The following is a 15,578-nucleotide window of genomic DNA, read 5'->3' on the forward strand; positions in this document are numbered from 1 at the left end:
TATGAATTTATTGGACTGACAGGCTCAGTCCAACAATGGCTAGCTGTGAATGGAAAGTCCAAGAATCTGGTAGTTGCTCAGTCCTATGAGGCTGGGTGTCTCATCAGGTCTTCTGTCAATGCTAGACTCCCAAAGAAGTAGGCTCTAATGCAGTCAAGGAATGGATGGGCAAGCAGCAGAAGTTGTGGCTCAGATTAAAGGTGTGTCTTCCCACCTCAAGATCTGGATTAAAGGAGTGTGTCATCCCTCCTCAAGATCCAGATCAAAAGCTTGTGTCTTCCAGCCTCAAGATCTGGATCAAAAGCTTGTGTCTTCCTGCTCCAGATCTGGATCAAAAGTTTGTGTCTTCCAGCCTCAAGATCCAGATCAAAAGCTTGTGTCTTCCTGCTCAAGATCCAGATCAAAAGCTTGTGTCTTCCTGCTCAAGATCTAGATCAAAAACATGTTGTCTTCCAGCTCAAGATCCGGATCATAAGTGTGCCCTCCATATCTGAATTATCGTTCATTTCAGATTGTCAGGGCATTTCAAATGTATTTTAATAAATAAATTTAAATTACTTAATAAATAAATAAGTAAAGACTGCCTGAAGATCTGAAAGTAAAACAGTCCCACTGGTCAGCCTTACGGACCACGTTATGGGAACACACACCTTTGATCCTGTAGCCTCCTTAGTTGACATAGAAATCAGGTGGTGCACACCTTTCATCCCAGTCATAGATAGGAATATAAGACTGTCAGATGCAGTCTTATTTTGAGATTCCAGGAGGCAGGATCGAGGTTGAGGTAAGAGACAGTGGCTGGCTGTTTTGCTTTTTGGATCTTCAGGTTGAACCCCAATTTCTGACTCTGAGTTTTTATTATTTGTGCTTCACCAGTTAGTCAAGTTGACAACCAAGAATAGCCATCACTCTTAGACTGTTAACATTTTAGTGCTGTGGAGACTCAATTTGGTCTTCTGGTTAGATCCCACGTATGCCTCCTGGGCACCTCAGAAGTGACCTGTTCTCTGTGCATGCTCTCAGGAGGCAGGTGCTGTCTGGCTGACTCATTGGAGAGACATTTCCTCCCTCCCTTTGTGACTGGTAGCCGTTTGGGGAGAGAGGATTTTGACAGGAGGCAAATGTTACGGAACTTTTCAGACTTTCACCTATTCCCCTTAGGTCCACTGGGGAGTCTAGTCTGGGTCAATCCGTGTTGATGATTGCCATAGGGATTATTATAATCCCTCTTTCCACTGGTCCTACCTTTGTCAGAACATTCCCTTTCAGTTGTCGTCCTTGGGTCGTCTGTGTCAGCATGTGGGTTGGAGGTGGCTTTTTTTACTTCAGCTTTCTGAGCAGATAGGGTCCCCAAGAGTGAATGAAAACTCTAAGCCACCTCCCTGATTCTGCTTAGTACTCCCCCCCCCACACTTTATTTTCTTGAGACACATGGTTTCTCTGTAGCTTTGGAGGCTGACCTGGAACTAGCTCTGTAGACCAGGCTGGCCTCAAACCCAGAGAGATCCTCTTGCTGGATTTAAAGGCGTGCACCACCACTGCCCTGCTCAGGACTCATTTCTCTTCTCTAAATATTTCTTCGGTATATTTTAGATGTAGTTGTATGATGATGATGGTGTGGGAGCGACTGTGAAAAGTTTAATGTTTTAGGAGCATAATGCCTAGGAGGTATTCTTAGGCATTCTGTAACTAGAAATGTTTTCACAGGCCCGAGCTAGTAGGTGACTGCTCTGAGGATGCTAGGTTGGGTTCTGCCTGAGCTCAGCGCTTCTGTTATTATAAATAGCGGTTGCGTGCATGATTAAGGTGCAGAGCGTTCCTGCTTAACTTGTGCTTGGAATTAGAACCTTTGGTGCTAACTCCTTTCTATGCTATTTGCTTCTTAATAACTCTTTCAATTTCTCATCCACTCGAATTTCATGGGCAAAATGGTCTCGTATTTTATTTTTTTCTCTTGTGTGGGTGGCATGAGGCTTGGAGCTAGCAGTAAGAATCTAGTGGTGGAGGCTGAGCACTAGTCCCAGATCAGCCGGTACACGCACTCCTGCGAGCCTCCGTGACAAGCTACTAGGTCCTCCTGTTTGCCCTGAGTGTCTTGCCTTGGCCCTGCCAGCCAAGGAGTTTTCTGCTAGCCAGGGCCTCGGCTCCGCCTCCTGCCCGGGCGCGCGCCCGAGGGCCCGCCTCCTCCCTGCGAGCTCCCTGACCCCGCCTCCTCTCCGTGCGCGCCCGCTGCGGGGCGCCCTCCCGACAGCTGTTTGCGGTCGCCGCGCCGCCCCCGCCAACAACCGCCTCTCTGATTGGTTCGCATCTTGTCTCGTCTATCCTGCAGCCAATCGCGCCTGGCGAGGAGCTCCTGGTCTGGTACAATGGGGAAGACAACCCCGAGATAGCAGCTGCGATTGAGGAAGAGCGAGCCAGCGCCCGGAGCAAGCGGAGCTCTCCTAAGAGCCGCAGAGGTAGGAATCGCCGCCGCCGCTGGGCCCGGGCCGCACCCGCGTGGGCACACAGGCTGAAGGCCGGGCGTCGCCCGTGGCGTCGCGGTGACCTTTTCCGGGCTTGGCCCGCCGTCCACGCCCGGCCCGCTGCTGAATCACGGCGATCTCGGGACACTCGGGCTGTTTGCGAACTTGTGCCCGAGCGCCCGCGCAGCGGGAAGTGCGCGTGCGGCCGCCGAGTGCGGGCCCGGCCCTGCTCCCGGAATCAGGCCCTCCGCTCTGCGAGGGAGGGCCGCCCGCGCCTTCCGGCTCCGCTGACAGCGCAGGACGCGGCAGAGGAGAGAGACGGGAAGGGAGAGCCGGACCTGGGAGAGACAAAGATGGGGTGCACTGGGGGCCGACCGCGGTGAGCTGCCGCACAGGATGCGTTGGGCTTTGTGGAAGTTAAGGAGGCTCGCTGTGACCTCAGTTTTTACAGTTTGATGATAAACGATGTTTTGAGCAGAAGGTAGAATGTAGTCACACTTATAAAAGGGAGGGGATAATTTGTGGGTAGGAAAATAGTTTGGATGCGTATATCATATTTCCAGCTGGTATGCAGATACGTCGCTGAAATATTTTTACGAAAAACTTTAACGCGAATTTGAGACTCTGACTGAGCCTAGTTTGAAAACAGGCCAAGGCACGGTACAGTCGTTTTTACTAAAACAAGAACTTTGGGTCTCGTTTTTGTAATTGTTGTTTGTTAGTTTTTTTGTGTGTTTTGTTCTTCCCTTAGATCTTAGTAAATTTTTTTAAATCCGAACAAGCTCGTCCTTTTCCCAGAACATTGCAAAGTATATGTGGGAGTGAGGCTATAAATAAAAGCATAAACATGGTTTTGGAAAACTCTCAAGCAATATTTGATGAGCTCATTGTGACTTTTCAATTTCCTATTCTTTCTATTTCACACCCGAGGATGGCTGGTAGGCCGCTTACTGACTACATTTTTCTATTGACGGTGATTTACTTGCTGCTTTAGGTCATTAAATACTTTGATTCTGGGTCAGATGATAAAAGTCTAGAAAATTCCAGCCCTCCGCCAAGTGTTTAAATGTGTGTTGAGATTTTGTTGGGCCAAGGCTTAACATTCTGTCTCTTCTCCATTATTTAACTTATTTTTCTACTTAGTGTACATTTTGTTTGTAAACAACAGTCATGTTACCAGCCTTCTTAGATAAACTATGACTTGTATGGAGTTCAAAAATTAGGGGGCCTGGGGATTTTTTACTGTGCCACTAAACTTATGACATTTAATCCGGTCTGTAATTTGATGGCATTCTCACTTTGCTCTGTGGTAAACTTGGGTGTGTGTTCAGACCCCGTTTCCTCATTCGTTTCCTTTAGTTATTCTGTACTGTTCTGGTCAGTTAGTTCAGTGTGGAGGAAAAACTTGAAACTAATCCTATGTTAGTAATTCACAGACGTACACATTTCATGGCTAGAGTGCTGGGTTTTATATTGTTTATTAGTCCATATTTCTTACTGCCCCATTATTGTTTTGATAAGGAGTCTGGACAGCAGACAGCTCACTGAGTCGTTCTTGAGCTTTAATTAAAAGACTTGAGCGAGGCTCATGCTCAGCACACACAGCCACTCTGCTGTGGGCGGCTTACTTCAGAAGAGGCCTGTTTGCTGAGTGTGACCTGAGAGCAGCGAATCAAACCTTTCTACTTCACAGCTCGGAAGACCTGAAGGCAGAAGTTTTTATTGTTAACTCGGTATGACTTTAGACATTTAAATAATAGCTTCTTTGGCAGGGTGTCAGAGAGAATCAGAGTAAATTGATTCGGGGGCAGTGTTGCTTAGTTGTTTGGGACATACAGCTGACTGGTAGAATGGCGTTGGGCATAATAACCTCGTACCGTTGAAACAAAGGACTGGATTCTTCACAGTTCTGGACCCCAGCTTCTTTGTATGACAGCTGCTGTGCCCACATCTGTGCGTTGCATGAGGACCCTTTCAGAACTCATCAGATTGTTGGTGGATCATAGGACTGTTGGGTGTATTGGGTAAGGAAAGCCCTGGTTCCCATGTCTATCACAGACTGGCAACCCTGCCCATGCTTTCCCTCTTTCTGACACTAATGTGTGTTAGGCTTTGCTGTGTGCTGTTCCTCATGAACACAAAGGCAGCAGTCATTCTCTGGTGCTTGCCACCTAGACTTGGGAAGAGGGTGCATCAGAAAGGCAGTGGTCAGCACTTGGCTGGCTGGCAGGTGGTTGGCCCCCAGTAAACACCCAGTGTATAAAGAAAGAACAGTACACAGTGCTTTAAGAAGAGAGTTCATATTGTCCCTGGCCAAGGAGCTTGCAGTTTCCCCCATGGTCACCTTTTTTTTTTTTAAACTGGAATGTTTTAAGTTCTCAGTTCTGTGTTTCTGCTCAATTGCATACATGCCTGAGCAGCCTCTGTAAGGTTGAATGTCAGAAATGCCTTGGTTGGGATAGCTTAAAGCTTTCAGATAGAAAGTGGGAGGGAAAGTGTTGGCTGTCTCTGGCTGTTTTACTATGAAATGTATAATCTGTAATGTAATAGAACAAAAGCCATGTTTTTTTACCACTTTCGTGATTTCTGTCCCCTATCCATGACTGAGAAATGAAACAGTTTGCTAGCCTTAAGTAATGACTGTTGTCGAACCTTTCCCTGGCTTATTTAGTAGCGCAGAAGATGAAGCTCAGGGTCTTGTAGCGTTAATAAGCAAGCACTGTGCCACTGCACTCAATGCAGTTCTGGTGAATGCTCTTCCGAGGCTTGACTGCAGTAGCAGTGTGTGTCAGGCCCTGCCTGAAGGAGCAACAGGAGCATTCCCCAGATGGGCTTGGTGGGAGGAATGGGAAAGATGAGACACCCAGTGTCTGCCCTAACCTCTTGGTCGCTGAGAAGAACAAGCGGGTTAACGAGAGGGGGAATGCTTTCTGAAGCTTGAAGACACTTGGAAACTGCAAGTGCCACATCCTGGTGTGGGTTCTTGGTGAGGACTTCTTCAGCAAGTGGATGTTGTGACCGCCTAAGAGAAACTAGTCATAAGTACTGGTTTCTTCCCGTTATCCTCACTGGGCCCTGCCTCGCTCCCCTCTAGCCCTTACTAACGGCCTCTGTAACTCACTGACTTCACTGTCCCAGCAAGTTAGCACAGAAGAGTTATTCATAGCAGCAAGAAGTCCCTTGGATGGGACCTCAGAGATGGATGGTGAAGAGGACCACATCCTACAGCCATAGCAGGCTGCACTGGGTGTGTCCTTAATGTTAGGAGATTCGGTTCTCCAGTTGATAACGTTATCTAGTTATCTAGGTGACTTTCAACTACCAAACTTAAATTATGGTCGGTGTTAAGGAAATGGCTTCATCTGTCTCCACATAGAATTATTCAAATGAAAACTCTTGGTATAATGAAGAATACTCAAGTGTTTTGAAATCAAACATATCTGACATTCTTTCTCCAGAGATGCTGAACAGTTCAGGTTAGGTTAGGTCAGGAAACTGAAAAGCTCCATATGCAGAGACTCAAGCCAGATAGGGGTGTGATGAGAGATGAGAGAGGTTCTTGCACTCGCAGAGTGACAGACCATTGGCTATTAATGAGCAAGGCCTAGTAACGTCAGTGTGGATAAGAAGTGGGTGTGGTGTGACACAACTGTTGTCAGGGCCTTCCTGCATCTCTGTCCTAAGTGACGTGAAGCTCTGGGCACTGTGGGCTCCGTAGGCAGAGGAGCAGCATATGGTCAAAGGAAGCTTGTGCCTATATAGAGGCCCATGTGAGAATTTGTTGAATGAGGAACACAGCTCTGTACATGGCTGTATTGGCCTCTTTCTTGCCAGGGACTGTGTGGCTTGGCTGGGGGGAATTCAGGAGATGATTAGATGCCAGCTCTGTGAGGTTCTTGGTCTCCCCTGATTGCAACCAAGTGCAAGCTAGCCCTGGTGTGTGGACTTGATACAGCTCAGCAGAGGCTGCCCTTTGGCTCTTCCTGATCTCCACAGGAAGGGTCTGGAGAAAGAGCAAGGCCTGAGTTTTCCCTGTGAAGGACATTGTGAGGCATGTAGGAAATGTGCAGAAGGAAGGGTGTGATGGTGGTACCCAGCCTCCTGAACAGACTTGCAGACTCCTGAGTACCCTAACAGAGATGCCTCTAACACTGCATTTGTGGAGTGCTTTGTCCTAGCTCCAGGTGAAGAATGGGTATTTCTCAGGCAAGAGTTGTGGACTTGTTTGAGATTACTTTGCCGATGGATATCAGCTTGAGCAGGGGTGGGGGTGTGGGGTGGGGAGGTGTCCATGCTATTGTAAATGAAATGGGCAGAAGTAAAAAGGATTTGAAGTTAGTGTTCATGAGTACACATATAAAAGCAGAACACATGGGCTTCTACGAAGTGATCTCTTGGTCCATACTAGCAATTGGCAGCTCTGTTTCAGATTCCTTTGGAGCTGAGTGACGGTTCTGGCTGTGGTGCCTTATGGTGGTTAAATCCTGAATCTCCTAGTGCCTTATAGGCAGTTTTTATTATGTTCATAGACTTAACTGGGCCCTCACCTGTTTACAGGTGTGGAGCAGGACTTCTGGGAGCCAGAGGCAGTGTTCCTTCGTGTGCTTAGGGCTTCAGGCATGTCATGTTGGGCTCAGTGGGCTGTCTTGTGTATGGTGGGTCTTATACATCTGTGTCTCCTGAAGCCCTGGCTGCCGTCCATCTACTTGAGATACCTTTGCTGAGCAGTATATGTCTTGCCCACTTTTGCTGCTGTTGTCTGTGTCTGTGTCTGAATGCTCAGTATGGTTTAAGTTGAGCTTTCCACCAGGAGGCAGAAAACTTCTGTTACCTTTTCTAATTCTTCTTGTGCCATTACTGAGATACTCCAGATTTAGTCTAAATATTGAAAACTCTTTGTTTCTGTGCCTTTGATTCTTAGTTATATATAACCTTGTTTACAATTGTGTGGAATAACCAGACTTTTCTGAACGGTTCTTCACAAGTACATTTTCTTTATGTTTGTGTGTGTGTGTGTGTGTGTGTGTGTGTGTGTGTGTGCACATCGCAGGAGGTGAAATAGGGGTGGAGATTAGAATACTTCGTAGAGGAGTCAGGGAATTGAACTCAGGTTGTCAGGCTTGGGAGCAAATGCCTTTACCTGCTGAGCCATCTTGCTCTCCAACCCAGAATCTTAATATATCAAAAACTATTTGAGACATCTGATTGAATATATTAGGAGCTGTGCTGTGTGCTGTGATTTGTCTATAGGTAAATTATAAGGTGTGACTTGTCTAATACAGAAAAGGGTTGATTATAATTGCATTTTCTAAAAGATAAGAAAGATCTTATAACGAGTTTAAATTAGTTTAGTTTTTTAAAAATCTGATTATAATCTGAATGTTAAAACCTCCAGTATGAACACTAAGTACTTTGCTTAAATAACTGATTTTTAAATTGGTTTTAAAACTAGTTGTGCTTTTTTCCTAGGCAGTTTCTCGTTCCAGTACACAGATGGTGTTTAGATATGTGAACTCAGTGTTCCTAAGCATGGCAGAAAGGAGGGTGTGGTTTTATATTTGACGTTGCTTCTAAGAAGAGCAGGAACGAGCTGTAGTAGTGTATGCCCTTAATCCAGCACTCTGGAGGCAGAGACTGATGATGGATCTCTGAGTTCGAGACCAGCCTGGTCTTCAGAGTTCCAGGACTGCCAGGACTACATAGAGACCCTGTCTCAATAAACATACATACAAATAAAAATAAAGAAGGCAGGAATTGGCTGAGTGAGAAGAGAACACACTTTGGGTGTTGGCCACCAATAGGCATGTCTTTGAGTGAAGACTGTGCAGAGCTGTGTTTCAGGTTTCCTGGCCTGGTACTGGATTCCCTATGTGTAGCTCATGTTGCCAGAAACAGGTTCAGAGTTTGATTTTTATTAACAATAATAATTTAGGGGAGCTTGTAGTACAGAAGTAAGTTTGTGCTTATTCTAAGTGAAAAGGATAATATTGAAAGCAGCTGTTTTTGTTGTTCTGACCAAACAGATTTGATCCTTTGCAAACATTCTCTACTGAATTAACTTATTAGGTGAGTTTTGATACAGACATATGTCAGGATTTGACACTCATTTCTATACCATGCCATATGATGCATCACTTGTACTGCCACTGACGGTGACAGCAGTTACTATTGTTTTCTAGCTCTGTGCTTGGTGCTGCATATGCGTTATTACCAGTAACCCTGAAAAGAAGGGATCTTTATTCTTACTGAAGAAACTGATGTGCCTGTGCTGTTTGTGGCTCTGTCTTGCCTAAGCCCAATTTTCACCCTCAGCATTTCTGAATAGGAAAGGCTCATGGTGAACAGTTGACTTTGCTGATTAGCCACGGTGAACTGGGCTACTTATCATCTGTACAAATCCAGATGAGAAGACGGTGCTTGACTTAACGTCTTTGGTATAGAAAGCAAAGTTAGAATGAGAGCTCAGGGCAGAGTTATCTCAGCTCTGAGAGGTTATGAGTCGAACTAGCTTCGTTCTTTTGAGTGTTCAAAAGTAAAGTAAAGACTATTTCCAGATTGCCTCTATTGGCGTGTTTGCCAGCATGGGATTTTTAAATATTTTTTATTATCTTGGCATCAGTCATGAAGTCACAAGAGCAGAGTAAGACCCTGCCGTCCAGTCCACTTACTTGCCTCTTGGATAGAGTTGGCAGAGGGGAACAGACTGGGACCCTCATTTTGTCCTCCTGTTACTGACCAGTTCAAGGAAGAACCATGTTTAGTATCCTTCTGCAACACTCTGGAGGTCTTGTCCCCCTTCCATTGATAATATGTACTTTAAGTTTCTTTAGGTTGAAGTTTAAGGATCATCAGCCTGCTTTAATAGTCAGTCTGAAAACTAAATCTAGAAACTGATTTAGTGCAGCTCTGATGTTGTGTGGCTGAAGTAGAAGGAAGCGATGCTTGCTAGTTTCCTTCCCTGTCTTAGGATGTAGTTAAGTGTTTTGGTTTTCTCTGTTTTGTTTGAATGTTTATTTGTTAAGGGTATTCTCTTGTGTTTCGCTTTGGCTTTTTGGAACAAGTGTGAGCTATTTGAAATGGCATCTCCAGAGGTCTGGTTTGCTGATGCAGCCGTTCCTGTCCTTGCTGCTTGACTCATTCTGTAGGAAAGGGGACTTAGTAGGAAGAGTTGCCCCAACCTCTCCTGGACATGACCCCCTTACTCTTTTTTTTCTCTCTGTTTGCCTTCCCTCTTCTGGACTTCTCATGCAATCTAGACTGGATTTTAAACTTCTGATCTGCCTCGCCTCCTAAGTGCTGGGAATATAGGCATGTGCCATTAGGCCTGGATGAACTGCAGTGGTAATTGAATTTTCTTAAGGTGTGCTGAAGTTCATTTCTTTGTTATGTTTATTCCACAGTAGATTCAATTTGTTTTTAAGATGATTTTCCTGTTGATTCATGCTGGCCTTGAACTCCAGTTCTTTCTACCCCTGTCTCCCAATGTTGAAATGACAGTGCGCACCATTCTCCAGTAATTTAAAAAATGTGATTCATTTTGTACGTGTGTCTATGCATAGTGTTTTGTTTGATTGGAGCACTGGAGCGTGGACTCATTTCAGGCCTAGATACACTGAAATCTTCTACCATACCGCTGGGCTACTGCTTTCTCACATCGTGGCCTGCCACACAGGAGATTCTTTTTTTCCCATCTTTAATTTGGACTACGATGTGATAAATGTGAGTTGGGGAACTTTGGCTGAGAATATTCAGTTGCCCCTATAGAGTGGCAAACATGCCTGATGGGCAGAGTAGAGCTTTAGTTTAATATTTGCATTCAGGTTCCAAATACTATAAACCTTTCCTTTCTCTGCTTCTCCAGAAAATCTGAGGGAGTGTTTTCACTACAGTGTCAAGAAACAGTGCTATCTATGTTAAGCCCTAGGAGAACATAGAGAACTCTGAGGGCTCTGAAGCAGTGATTGTAGCTGTTTACTATTTGTGAATCTGGTTATGATCTGGAAATTTCAAAAGATCTTTTGGCTCACAGTGTATCCCATACTGGCCTTGAACTTGAAATCCTCTTCGTCCCCCACAGTGCTGGGGTTAAAGTGTGTGCTGCTGCTCTGGCTTCAGAGTACTTGATGGAAATTTTATTCACCAGCTGATGAATGGAGAGTTGTCTTACATGTCTCAGCATACACAACATTTGTTTTGAATGTACAGAAATATAATTTCAGAGGTAAGAAATTTTATGATGAAACAATGATATTGTTTAAGTGTGATATCCAGGACAGGCTCCAAAACCACAGAGAAACCCTGTCTCGAAAAACCAAAAAAAAAAAAAAAATTCTCTGGTTTCTGAAATGAGATGGAGTCTTTGCTTACATGATTCTTTGGACATTTTCAAGTTGGTGCTACTGGTTCTATGGTGTTGGCTTGACCGAGACCAGTTTCACATTTAATGAGTGAGCTCCATGTTAAGCAGAGGATTGTCTCTGCTTTGGTTAAAAGGAAAATCTTTCCTCCCGTGTTTATAATCCCACCTCTTGGACTGCAGTCTTTTGTGGGTTTCTTGACATCACATGCCACAAAAAATGAAGGCAAACTGGTTTGTTTGCCTGCATTTAGATCTAAGAACGAACAGTATTACAGGCGTTTGAAGTTGTAGTTGAACAGTTGAGGATGAACAACAATTCAATTTCTGGGCCTTTTGTTTTTACTGTTTGGCTTCTCAGTTTTGGCTTTCATTTTCTTGCCAGTTTGAGGTGTAGAATATGCCTTTCTGGGCCTGGTGGCTGTTTATATTTTTAATCTTAGGATTACTTTGGGATAGAGTGACTGGCTGCTAAAAGCTAAGTCCAGTCTCGAAGAATGAGGGTTTCACTCTGCTCCTCTGGTCCTTTGCCGTGAGGATGTTAAGTGCTGACAGGGCCAGGGGGTAGTGTGGAGACTCTCTCTAAATGGACAGGTTTGTACTGTGGGTGCCCTGGTGGTCAGTTTTTCTTGTGATTTCTCTAATATGGGACAGCCTCTTGTTCTGTTTCCACAGACTAGATTGTGCAGTTCCCAATGGCACCCACATCTAGACCACATAAAGGAGGATCAGGCTGTCATTAGCTGCAGTTGCTTGATTTTTTAAGAACCCAAAATTCCATGTGTACTCATCATTAGGAATTTTACCAGTGGCTGCATGAACTCTATCACAGGAAGTATCTTTTCCTTGTTATTTGAGTTATAAGTATGTTTGATGACAAGGTGGAGTTTAAATGTTTTAACTTTGTTATCTATTTGCAGTTACAATCGCATCAAATTGTAAATTCGGGAATTAAAGATAAATATAAACTATGCTAAGGTAGTAATATGTATATATGATAGTTGTAGTAGCATAGTTTACCCTGTTTCAAATTGAATCCAAAGTGTGTATTTTGTGTTTTTTATGTGTGTGTGTTAGGTGGAGGGGGAAGGGAAAATTACAAACTTCTGTACCTCAGGTGTTAAATGTGTGAAGCTTGGACTGTTTTGCAATAAGAATAGTGTACATAGTCTTGGAATTAGAAGGCCAAATCGACTCCTTGCTTTAAAAACAATGTTGCTTTACATGTTTTTGTCTTTGGTTTTCCTTTCTGTAAAATGGGGTGAGATGAACTGGCTGTGATAGCTCATGCCACCTGAGCCAGCCTAGGCTGCAAAGTGAGAGACCCCTTGTCTCAAAACAGCAGCAGTTGTAGATGAGGCTGAGTCTTCCTTCCCTTGCTGGTTGCTGTGCATCTTTGGTTTTTTTCCATAGTAATGGAGGAGTCATTGTGTGAGACTGTTAGTCCTTGGGCTTACCAGCAAAACTCGAAGCAGTCAAGTTGCAGCATTTTAAAACATGTACTTTAAAAATCTTTGGTTTTGCTTCGGAGATGTGGAATTAGTGAGTGAGGTCAGAGGACCTGTGGCATTTGACATCGCACATACCTTGCTGTCATTGGCTTGTCTTCTTTCTTTGTTTTACCTTGCTCATACCACTCCTAACTGCTGTGCATTTTAACCAGATTTTAGTGCATTAGACATTTTGGGTGAAGTTTAGGTACATTTCCCAGAAATCATTAGACAGCCATGGAAACATTTCAAATTTCTTTGTTCTCTTTCTGGGTGTGAAGTTAGGGAAATGCAAGAATGTAAAGAAGTTACTGATAAAAGTTTGGTTTAAGGGAAGCAAATGGATCTGACAGTTCTGAGAAGTTAGAGAACACATACATGTTCTTCTGTGGATACTCAGTGTTTGCATGCACTTACAACCTGACTCCAGTAAGAGGAGGCCCAGACCTTAGTGTGGATACAAAATGAGATTATGCCCAGTATGACTAACTTGGGAGAGGGGCCTTCAGTTTTACCTGGTTTTCAAAGGGGTCCAAGATATCCTTCCCTAAGGATTAAAAACCACTAAAATGAACTCAATATGTTTAATAAAACAACAACAACAAAACAGCTTAGGTTGAGGGCCAGAGAGGCGGCTCAGCAGAAAAAATGCTGATGACTTTTAGTTCTATCTCTGGAACTGCATGGTGAAAAGAAAGCACCAGCTCCCAAAAGTTGTCCTCTGACTTCCACACACATCGTGTACACACATGCATGCGCACACTAATATTACTGTAAAACAGATGTTCAAGTTAGAAAAAAGATCAAAAGAAGAGTAATAAAGTCCATAAGTGTAGACTGTACTTGTATCTTATACTTGTAAAGATAGAATGTACTTGTATCTTATATTGGTAGGGCCTTGGCATGCATTGATGGAACATTAACGAGTATGGGATTCTTTTTTCTCTCCGGCTGCATTACATTTGTACAGGTCATAATTATATCAGGTTGGGTTCCTGTTCAGTGTAAAACTAATGAACAAAACAAATGGCTGATGGAGAAGTTTGCTAGAGGATGCATAAGAAGGAACATAGGCTGGCAGCTTAGACTTCCAAGTGTGGGGAATTCCATGTTTTGTTGAGTGGAATCTATTGTGGGTCTCCTTTACAGATGATCTGTTCTCAGGGTCTATGAGCGGCTTCCTCTGTATGCTTGATCTTGCTTGCCCCTTGGTGTTAGTGTCAGCTTGTTAGACCACCAGCCTGTACCCAGGTGATTCCCATTTGCTTGCAACAGTGTTATTTCTTATTTCTCAGGTCATGGGCTGTGGTGCAGTACTTTCATGTAGGTTTGGGGTTTCTTTTGCTGAAGACCTAGGAACAGGCCATGTTTGGAACTGGGTTGAGAATGAGACGCACCCTTTTCCTCAGTCATTAGCGCTGGTCCTGGAGAGCACCCCCCCCCCCCAAACCTAGGTCTGGCTTAGCTGTGCTCCCATTCTTGGTACCAGCACTCTTTTACCCTCCTGATTTGGCAGAATAAGAAATATCTATTGACGATGATGTGGGATAATCCCCGAGACCAGTGTTGGAACCTGTTAGAGCTACTGTCAGGTTCTGGAGCTGCTTGCCTTGCCTTGCCTGGTCTCCTGAGTCTTTTCAACAGCCCCTACTTCCTTCCCTTCCCTCCTTTGTCCTTCTTCCTCCAGCCATCCCTTCCCTTTTCAGTGGACTACAAATACTCTTGAACAACTTTTCTACACATTTGGCTTTTTGTTATCAGTAGGTTATTTTGCGGAGGGCTCTAACTTCCTTCATGGAAGATCTCTCAGTAGTAATATATCTGTATTTTTTGTGGCTTCTAATAGTGTCCTGTAGCTAATAGCACCCAAGAAAATCATTAAACCGTCTCTCTGCCATTGCATTAGAACCTTTATGAAGTGAGGAAAAAGCAGAGAAAAGACCTTTTAAACTTAGAAAGAACAAGCTTGCTCTGATTTCCTGGTGCATCTGAGAATATGTGTTATTAAATGCATCAGACAAACTCTGATTTTAGGTGGAGAACTATAGGAAAAGTTTGGAACTGAGTTTCAATGTATTCTATAATCTGAAAATAACTGTGACACAAATTCTCATGTGTCCCAATGCTTTGTCTTGCTGAGGTGAACATGGCCAAGATTCCTGTTAAAGCAATGATGTGCTGTGCTTTAGTTATGATAGGGTAACAGACAGGCATGAAGGCGGCTTGATGACTGCTGACATGACAGAGGTAAGATCAGGTTGAGCAATAATGGTGTTTTATTATTGCAGTTGGGCTAGAACAAAGTGCCTTACTCCATAATAGGGCCATGAGATGAAAAGATTTTGTGTTTCTGTAAGGGATCCTGTGTCTGTAGCCCTCTGTCTAAATGTAGTGGAGCCAGTGGCCTACTTGCCAAGTTTAAGAAAATGCAAATAAAAGCTAGTTAACATGACTTTCATCCTAGCTGATGACTAAGTCCAGGACCCTCTCTGCTATCAGTGGGCACTCGGCATGATCGTTTCAGTGTGGATATTTCATCTAGATAATGATAGGTGTAATAACTAAAGAACAAAGAATGTGTTTATATTCTGAACAGTTTTGTTGGGTATACAAGTAGGAGGTAGAAAATAGATGATTTGTTCAAAATGAAAAGTAGAAATGTTTGCCAAAGGATTAAAAATGATGTATGTCAGTCTTACCCACAGAAATATTAATTCTATCTCGTTAATTTTGCTTTTGTGTGTATTTCATTTTGGAAGTCACCCACTCATGAATTTTTCTTTGCATAATCATGACTGACAGGACCTCTTCCCTGGTGACTGCATGTCATGGCCACTGTTGACTTTGGTACCAGGGCCAGGGTGTGATGCTTTGTGACTTGCAGAAGCCCTTCTGGGCAGGCATAGTGTCTCAGACACTGGTCCTCATCAGTTCTGCCAATGCAATTTCCTGATTCTCCCTTGAGTCACTTTTGGTGGCCCTCAGGTACACAGATACTGCAGTGGGCTGGGATCCTTTGTGGAGAAACTTAGTTTCATATGTGTTCCTAGTGTTTCTCTGTCTCCATACCCACTGTAGATCATTATTAAACCACCTCCAGGGTAAGACAGGGTTGATACTTTGTCGCTTCCTGCCCACTACTGTCTTAAATAACTCTGGCTATTTGAGGTCTCAGCGTTGCCTCTATTTATTCTTCTACCTTATTAACACAATCAAAGGGGGTTTTAGCTTTAACACTCTTACTGGAGCATGTACTTGGTGCTTTCTCCC

The 15,578-nt window shown here is 44.0% G+C and overlaps 1 protein-coding gene across 5 annotated transcripts in view; it reads left to right on the forward strand.

Moving 5' to 3' along the window:
- Prdm2 (PR/SET domain 2) overlaps nucleotides 1-15,578 on the forward strand; it is a 101,599-nt gene that overhangs the window by 50,841 nt on the left and 35,180 nt on the right. For 3 of the 5 annotated variants that reach the window (XM_026781813.1, XM_026781812.1, XM_013348413.2), the window contains one exon: nucleotides 2,330-2,456. In XM_026781813.1, coding sequence (XP_026637614.1) covers nucleotides 2,330-2,456 — 127 coding nt within the window. Of the gene's footprint in view, nucleotides 1-2,329; nucleotides 2,457-2,791; nucleotides 2,842-15,578 lie in introns of those variants that run through there. The other 2 variants (XM_026781814.1, XM_026781815.1) reach the window with 2 other exon arrangements.

This window comes from Microtus ochrogaster, chromosome 10 (genome assembly GCF_000317375.1).
Source record: "Microtus ochrogaster isolate Prairie Vole_2 chromosome 10, MicOch1.0, whole genome shotgun sequence".
NCBI lineage: Eukaryota > Metazoa > Chordata > Mammalia > Rodentia > Cricetidae > Microtus > Microtus ochrogaster.